This window comes from Drosophila suzukii, unplaced genomic scaffold, assembly GCF_043229965.1.
Source record: "Drosophila suzukii unplaced genomic scaffold, CBGP_Dsuzu_IsoJpt1.0 scf_8, whole genome shotgun sequence".
NCBI classification, from domain to species: Eukaryota; Metazoa; Arthropoda; class Insecta; order Diptera; family Drosophilidae; genus Drosophila; species Drosophila suzukii.
In genome coordinates, this window is record NW_027255940.1 from 322,745 (window position 1) to 332,208 (window position 9,464).

Below are 9,464 nucleotides of genomic sequence, written 5' to 3' on the forward strand. Positions count from 1 at the left end.
TTCTGTTACATAGGATAGAGATGGTATTATGCGCCTAATGATGAGAGGTTATTAAAGACAGCAACCGTTCAGGAACATCCCGGCCCGCCCTGAAACACAGTTTCTGAACTGGGCAAAACGGCAATCTTCGTGATTGGCCTGGTCATCTCTCCTGTTGAGGTCTTCAATTTGACTGCTCGAACGAGGTTGTCCTTCCCTGGATAGGTTTCCATAACCCGTGCGATGTGCCACGAAGCTGGTGGTGTATTGGACTCCTTAACGAGAACTACATCACCGATCGAGAGGTTGATGTTGAGGTGGTCCATTTCGGACGTTGTTGCAGAGTAGTCAGATACTCTTGGTGCCATTTCTTCCAGAATCCTTGAAGCATAGCCTGGATGCTTTGCCAATATCCTAATCGGCCCACAGGGATGTGGCTTAAGTCAGGATCTGGCACGGTGGTTAACGGTCGCCCAATTAAGAAGTGGGCGGGTGATAAGTAGTTGTCTTCGGTATCAGATGTGTAGCATAAGGGGCGTGAATTTATCACTGCGCTGATTTGAGCAAGCAAGGTGCGCATTTGTTCGAAGGTGAGCGTTGAGTTGCCGGTGACTCGGCGCAGATGCAGTTTGACACAGCGAACTGCCGACTCCCATTTCCCTCCCCAATGAGGAGCTCTGGGGGGAATGAGTACCCACTGAATTCCGTCATCTGCCAGAGTGGATGTGACGATGTCCTTATGTCGTTGTGATGCAAGCAATTTTTGCATTTCGTTGAGGGATCGCTTAGCTCCAATAAAGTTAGTTCCGTTGTCGCTGTAGATCTTGCTACACTTGCCCCGTAGGGATATGAAGCGCCGCAAGGCAGCCAAGAAGGTTTCTGTTGTCAGGTCTGTGACAAGTTCCAGGTGTATGGCCGAGGTGACCATGCAGACGAACAGGCAAATGTAGCCCTTGCTGATACGTGGCTTCCGAACTTTGGCATCCTTCAGAAAGATTGGACCTGCATAGTCGCAACCAGTATTGACAAATGGAAGGGCTTGAGTGACACGCACGCTGGGTAAATCAGCCATTTGTTGTTGGGCGGTGTGGTGGCGTTGACGAAAGCAGGATAAACAGTCGTGTGTTATTCTGCGAATGAGATTACGTGCTCCAAGTATCCAGAATCTCTGACGAACGATTACGAACAGGGAAGAAACGCCAGGGTGAAGATTTACTCGGTGCTCGTGTTCCAGAATCAGCTTCGAGATTTGGTGCGTTTTTGGTAGCAAAACTGGGTGTTTTGCATCTCGTGACAACTGCGATTGGTGCAGTCTTCCGCCTACCCTCAGCAAATCGTTTTCGTCTATCATTGGTGCAAGTTTGACCAGCTGCGATCGGTTCCTTAGGGGTTTCTTGGCAAGTAGCAATTGATAGTCCTCGTGGAAACAGTGCTCCGCGTGTTTTATACAAATGATCCTTGCTGCCTTAATCTCTTTAAATGTAAGAGCTCTTGGGGCCCTATCGCAGGACGGGTTTTGGGTCCGTTGAATGAATCGTCTCACATAGGCGACAATGTGAACGAGCTTGAGCCAAGAAGAAGCTCGTGCGAGTGGATGAGCCTGAGTTGCAACAGCCACTGTAGCCAAACAGTTGGACTTGACTTCTCCTTGAATGCGTTTGTCTGAAAGAGATAAACCAAAACGTGAATCGTTCAACTTTACTAGGTATTGATCCTGGTCCCGTAGCCACAAAGGTCCATTCCACCACAAATGGAAGTCGATGAGGTCAGCAGCCATCAGACCTCTGGAAGCACAGTCAGCTGGGTTTGATTTGGAGTCTACGTGCCGCCAGGCCTTCCTTGGAATAGTGTCAAGGATTTCCGAGGTTCTGTTTCCAACAAAAGTCTTTAGTTGGGCTGGTGCGTAGGATAACCAGGACAGCACTATTGAGGAGTCGGACCAGGCAAAAACAGTTATGTTCTTGTGGCGCAATCCAGAAGAGATCGACCGAATGAGTTGGCTTAGAAGAAGCGCTGCGCAAAGCTCCAGGCGTGGCAAAGATTGTTGTTTCAGTGGCGCCACCCTTGTCTTCGCAGCCACAAGGGACACCGAGATGGATCCGTCGTCATTTGTAACTCTGCTGTACACCACAGCAGCATACGCCTTGGTTGAGGCATCCGAAAATCCGTGAAGTTCGATATTGTCTACGTCGTTGGCAACGAAGCGTGGTAATTGGAATTTTTGTAGAGTGTCTAGGTCTGCTCTCCACTTCAGCCAGGAGTCCGCTAGTTTGGTTGGAAGCGGGTCATCCCAATCCAAGTTTAAGAGCCAGAGTTTTTTGAAAATAATCTTAAATTGGATTACAATTGGTGCTAAGAGTCCGAGAGGATCAAATATCCTGGAAATTCGGACAAGACTTGTCTCTTTGTGCAGTCAGGATTTGCCGCTAGACCAATGTTGTACGTAAGAATGTCTTTTCCAGGTTTCCATTTCCCGACTTCCAGATTTGCGCATGACATCATCTGAATCAACTCGCCTCGGTTTCGACGTAGTTCATCCTCATTGTTTGACCCAGTGAGAACATCATCGACATAAAAATCCTCCTGTAGGATTTTTGAAGCATTCGGGTATTCGTCTTGATGATCCACGGCGAGTTGTTCCAGCACTCTTACCGCCAGGAAGGGTGCACATGACCTTCCGTAGGTTACAGTGCACAATTGGAAAAGCTTGATCGGATCGGATGGATCCTCTCTCCAAACGATCTTCTGATAGTTTCTGTGTTTTTCGTTTACCCATATTTGGCGGAACATTTTAACGATGTCCGCTGAGAATGCGAACTTGTACATTCGAAAGCGTAGGCACACAGCAAATAGATTGCGCTGGATACTGGGCCCTGTGAAAAGAGTGTCATTTAAGGCCTTACATTGGCGTCGCGAAAGGATCCATCAAAGACCACTCGCAGTTTTCGGCCTAGCACTGGGTGGTGGGGAAGAAAGAACTGATTCCCAGTAGCGATTTCCTCTGGCGGCACCTCACGCATGTGTCCCAGACTGATATACTCCCGCATAAAATATACGTACTGTGTTCGCAGTTGCTCGTTTTGTTGTAGTCGTCGCTCCACCGATTTGAAACGTTTAAGAGCTCCATGTAGAGTTTCTCCAAATTCAGGACTTTCCGTGTTGAATGGAAGTTCAACGATATACTTCCCGTTTGCATCGCGACTGTGGGTGGCGACCACCTGGTCGTCTTCCGGTTCCAATTTCTTGTTGCTTTGAACGTTTTCCAGTTCCCAAAACTTCTGAAGCGTGTTGTCGATATCCATGGTTAGTGCAATAGCGTTGCTTGCGTTCGATGTGATGAGTGAAGTGATTACCCATCCGAATACCGAGGAAATAGCGGTAAGATTACCCTTGTTGTCGTACATCTTTCGTCCTGTGAACACTGACCATACGTGTTCGCTTCCCAATAGTATATCTACTGGTGTGTTTGCGTTGAAATGTGTATCCGCCAGCTGCAGATCCTTAAATACCTCGAGTGTCGATGCGTCGATATGTTGGCGTTCCAGAGATGAGGTGATTCTGCCTAGCACGTGGGCATAGACAACCAAACGATCATCGGATATGCGAGACTTGATTTGCAGCGTGCTGCATCCCCTTGACGTGTCTGCTTTTACGGAAGAGATTCCCGTAACCAAAATGCGTGATGCTGACCGTGTCAATCCCAGAGCTTGGATGCAACGCTCAGATACATACGACAGCTCTGATCCTGTGTCCATTAGAAGACGGCATGTTACGTGGTCACCTTTTGCGTTTTTAACATACACCATAGCAGTTGGTAATATGCTTCGTTTGAATTCCGTTTGATATGTAGATTTTGCAGTGCCTTGTGCACATACAACCTTTTGGGTGCCCGCTCCTTGGGCCACATGACTGAGTGTCAATGAGTTTGTGTTAGACGCGCTTAAGTTTTGCTCGTCCCCCTCTGCTATCTGTGCAAGATTCCCAGTAGCCTGTGGATTCGGTTGGACATGAAGAAGGGAGTGATGATTTCCTTTGCATTGCCTGCACTTGTATGTTGACTTGCACCTGTTGACCCCATGACCAGGTCGCAAGCAGTTGTAGCATAGTGATTTCTCCTTCACAAATGATCGCCTCTGCAGTCCAGACATATCCAGAAACTGCTGACAGCCATATAGAGTGTGTTCTGTAGAACTACATTTGGTGCAGCCACTACTTTCAACCGCAACCATCGATTGTGTGATCCGTTTTGGCTTTTCAGGATGTGTTGTTGTCTTGCTTCCAGTCGCAAGCTCCCTTTTGCTCAGCTCCAGTTCCTCGCAGCGAGAATCGAGAAACCTGAAGAATTCCTCTAGAGTGGGTGAATCTGTCTCCATGCTGCGCTCAATCCACCTGCGCCGTGTGTCAGCGTCAAGTTTCTCTAGGGCTAGATAGATGATCCAGCAGTCGCGTCCCGTCTGATTCACCGCATCCAATCCACTAACAATTTCGTTTGCTCCGTCCGAAACCTTCCGTAGAACTGTTGCGTCGATCTTTGTAGTTGCTGGCAAGCTCATAAACTGTTCCAAAAACAAGTTTACAATGTGCCGTGGACGATTGTATCTTTCCTTAAGACGTTCCCATGCAGTGTTGTAAGCCGTGTCCGTAATTGCCAAGTGTCGAACCAAGTTGGCAGCCTCATCAACGAGTAGTGTTTTTAAGTGATGGAACTTCTGGGTGTTGGACAAATGCTGTTTGTTATGAATTGTGCTTTCATATATGTCTTAAAAGGATGGCCACTCTGTGTAGTTGCCCGAGAACCGTTTGATTTGAATTTTAGGCAATTCGCTCAGATTTGAATTCGCCGTGAGTACCGAGTTCTGAGAATTCGCTAATGTGGCGTCACCACTAACATGATCAGGCGTGTTCGGTGTGCTCTGACTTACAGCAAGTCGCTCGAATAGTTGTTGGTTTTGTTGCAGCAAGTTCAAGATTGCATCGTTGTTTGAGTGTAGCCCGTTGCTGCCACTCGCATCGCTCGTAGATGTCCCCGGTTGTAGGTCATTACTCCTTTCCTTGAGAATAGCGCTTGCCCTTAGGTATTTTGCTTCATAGACCGCATTGTCAATCTCCGGATCGACATAGCCTTCCACTTCCTCGTGAAGCGCAATGCAATCGCTAAACTGGTTGAACTCCTTCCAAACTTCATTTAGAAGCTCTATCCGTGTGACGATCTCTGTGTGTGTAGCAATCTCCGTTCAGGAACATCAGTAAACCTTCGCAAAATTACAATCAATGACATAAAAACGGTAATATTTTGTACTTCCTTTAAAGTTATATATATTAATGCAGATAACAACATAATCATTCCACAAGCCCATAAAGGTATGCCATTTCGAAATCCGATTTCATTTGACTAAGCTATGGGCTTTTTAAGATGGAAAGAAGGCCCATTTCAGTAAACCTTCGCAAACTTAAAATCAATGACATAAAACGGTCATATTTTTAATTACCTTTAAAGTTAAATGTTTAAGTGCGGATAACAGTATAATCATTCCACAAGCCCATAAAGGTATGCCATATCGAAATCCGAGTTCATTTGACCAAGTTATGGGCTTTTAAAGATGGAAAGAAATCCCATTTCAGTAAACCTTTACAAAATTAAAATCGACGACATAAAAACGGTCATATTTTTTACTATCTTTAAAGCTATATATTTTAATGCAGATAAAAACATAATCATTCCACAAGCCCATAAAGGTATGCCATATCGAAATTCGAGTCCTTTTGACCAAGTTATGGGCTTTTAAAGATGTAAAGAAGGCCCATTTCTGTAAACCTTCGCAAAATTAAAATCAATGACATAAAAACGGTTGTTACGTGGGCATATTAGTGAGGCGTCCGATGTTCAGGCACCATTTGCCGGCATAAGCTACCTCGTATTCGGGTCGTGGGATCTTGGTAAGCCCCTCTCCTCTCCAACATAACGAGAATAAATATTAAAAGTGCCTGGAAAAATAATATTAGTCATCAAGTTCGTCAGTCATCAGTCCACACTGCCCAACAAGCTTAGCTGTCGCTTGATCGCAATACGATCGGGCTGTGTTTTGGCCATATTCCCTCCCCTTCACACATTCATGTGCCAATGGATCGTCGCGGGCCGCGCAATACGATCCCCTATTGTCAAGGTTGTCCGTCGAAAGTTATGTCATTGTTCTTGACCTACTCCACTCCTTGCGTCAGCACACCCCCGTTGTTAGAGTTCTAGCACACCATGGTTTTGAATTCTTTTTCACATTATAAATTTATTAAGTAATATATATCTGCGTCTGTTGATTAATCTAATTTAACTGACAATTATTCTGTTAGCGGAGAGTATCGAATTTATCACCTATGAAGGTGCACACATCAGCCAAATACTGAATATTCACGACTACAAACGTCGCTCATAGGGCTCTTGCAATTATCATATAACTACAAGGCTGATACTCGCCGCTGAAAATGTTTATAGTAGTCTATAAAACTGTAGGATACTGCACGAATATTTATATATGTATGTTTATAAGAAAGGAACCTTGTTCCGACAAACTTACCCCCTCTTTAAATCCTGGGCGATGAGATCTTGACGCTCCGGATCCTGGGCTTTGGGAAAATATTATATTGGATGTATATATATAAATATACGTGCACCAAAATACGATTGTACTTAAGTATACCAATTCACTTAAACACAAAATATATATATATTATGCCAGAGGCATGCGACTTCTTCAACGGCTGGTGGAGAGATTCGTCCTCTCTAATTGTTTATCATGATTCGCACTTTGTCTATTGATTCGGTTGGTTTAAATATATTTCAATGCATGTTTGAATGCTTGATTTTCACTTGTTATCCAATTGTATTATTTGAGGATATTGGTCCTTGGTTATGCATGAGTTCACTTTAGCTTTGGTTGGCTCGATTAACACATTTATATTGCATCACTACTTTCTCCGACGTATGCTATTGGTCGCTACGCTCTGAACGGTTGGTTTCTACAGCTGAACAAATTTCAGGAGCATGAAGATCACGGATACTGCGTCCACAAACATCGCAGTATGTCGGATGTCGTCCTTATTGTTGATCTTCTCCACGTTCTTTGATGACAATAGCGGCGCTGGTTCGACACAAGATTATTTCGAGCTGCAATTGTGTTCTCCTCAAGGACTGTTGGATATGGTGGCTGGTCCTGGTGGTAGAAGACTCCATGGACGACAGCCCCAGGGAAAGTCGCCTTCCCTCGAAGCTGCCGGCTTCCGTCAGCAAGACACCCAAATGGATTCTCTCCTTTTCTCTATTTGTCTAAGGGCATCAGTCACCGACTACCAGTCATCGAGTGCGGACGTCTTTATTCTTTCTCATCGTTGATCTTCGGAACCTGTGCTCAGTATACCTCCCCGCCCCCCTCCGAGTGCACCTACGTCTGCCAAAAAGACGAAAAACACTCGCGATCATGGGCCCCGAGCCCCCCAATCTGCAGGGCAATCGCTTTGCTGTGCTAGGCGAGAGCCCCAAATCAAAAAAGAAAAGACCTTACCAAAAACTTACGGAAGAGTTCCCTGAACTTCCAACACCAGTTCAAAAAAATCCAAAGTTTATAATAGTAAAAACAAAAGACTCCCAAAAACCAATCTCACACTACTCTTGCTTCGCTGTACACAAGGCACTACAAGCCATTAGCAAGGAAATAATTTCCATTTCTACGCTAAGAGATGGAAATCTATTGATGCTAGTTACCACCAAACCAGTGGCCGACAAATTCCTCCGTACCACCCACTTACCTGGCTTATGCGACGTCGAATTCAATTACCACAAATCTCTTAACTTTGTGAAGGGAACAATATACGCACCATGCCTAAACAACATCCCAGAAGAAGAAATTGTGAAAGAGCTACGAGCCCAAAGCGTGCATTCGGTATTCAAGTTTACCAAAACCATCGACAACGCCACCAAACCCTCGGGAGTGATTCTGGTCACTTTTGATCTCTACAATCTTCCCAGTAAGCTGGACATCTCTTGGTACAGTGTCAAAGTAAGGGAATACATACCAAACCCAATGCGGTGCAAAAACTGCCAGAGGATCGGACATACAGCTAGACACTGTGATGATCCAACCATGTGCTCCACCTGCAATCTTGCCCCTCACCCACCCGCGCCCTGCTCACGCACCGAGTGCGCGAACTGCTCAGGCCAACACCCCGCCTCCTCACCTGCTTGCCCAGCGTATCAACAGCAAAGAGACCTACTAAAAATTAAAACAACAAAAAAATGCAGCATGCGTGAAGCTAGAATTATTCAAAAACAACAACTACAACAATCATCATCGACAATCAATCACTCGGCTTCCTTCGCGAAGGTTGCTTCCTCTCAACTCTCATCTCTCTGCAAGCAGAAGACAACAACAAACCATCAACCAGCAAGCAAAGCACAACCAATGTAACACAAAAAGCAAATGTAACCCCCTCCCCCACCTCTCCTCCAACGCCCTTGCCGGGCTCCCCCCATTTCCCCCTTTCCCCCCACTAGCCCAAATCACCACCGTCACCACGAACGCAAGATAAAAACCCCACGATCAAAGACCGACTAAAAAAATCTCGCGCTATCATTAATGAAGCGCAACGGTTTCTAAAAACATTAGATTCGGACCACAGTAATTCTACAAATGAAAATATGTCCACAGACTCCGAGTTTAGCCAAGCAAAAAACCTTTCTGACTCTGAATCTCAAATGGAACAAGATCTCTAAAAGCGCCCCCAGGACCCTCCTTTTTTTTTTCTTATTTAAATAAATGCCTTTAAAAATCACCCAATGGAATATAAATGGATTTATAAACAATTACAACCAACTGTCTCTACTCATTAATGACAATTCGCCCGACATTATATGCCTACAGGAAACCCATCTGCCTAACGATTCAAAAAGCTTTGTTTGCCCTAAGGCCTATTTAGCTTATTTCTGTAACCTTCCCCATAACACGACAGCCAAACAAGGTATTGGAGTGCTCATTAAAAGACACATCCCCCATACCCACAAACAGATTACATCAAACATATTATGCTCAGCACTCCAGCTTGATCTGGACCGGCCCATTACCATAATAAATATGTACATCCCACCTTGCCAGAGTTTCAGGAGTACCGACATTGTTGACTGTTTAAACCATATATCCGGACCCTTCATAGTGTTGGGCGACTTCAACTCTTGGAGCCCGCTATGGGGATCGCCAAAATCCAACTCCCGGGGGAAAGCCCTGGAGCGTGCAATTGCTGACCTAAATTTAATCACACTTAATGACGGCTCCGCCACTCACCTCTCGACCCACAATACTCTTACTCACGTAGATATCTCCCTGATATCCCCACAACTTGGGCACATATGCGACTGGTCTATCGCTTCTAATTTGTATGGCAGCGATCACTTCCCAATCACTACGTTGGTATCAATCCGTTTCAGTGCTGATAAATCCCCA

The 9,464-nt window shown here is 45.3% G+C and overlaps 1 protein-coding gene across 1 annotated transcript; it reads right to left on the reverse strand.

The window, feature by feature from the left end:
• Positions 1–265: 265 nt before the first annotated feature.
• LOC139355086 (uncharacterized) lies at positions 266–9,175 on the reverse strand. The gene is made up of 5 exons (XM_070999405.1): positions 9,112–9,175; positions 4,902–5,191; positions 2,883–4,706; positions 2,377–2,796; positions 266–2,308 (listed from the first exon to the last, which is right to left on the reverse strand). The coding sequence occupies exons 1-5, from the start codon at positions 9,173–9,175 to the stop codon at positions 266–268; spliced, it is 4,641 nt and encodes a 1,546-aa protein (XP_070855506.1).
• Positions 9,176–9,464: the final 289 nt, after the last annotated feature.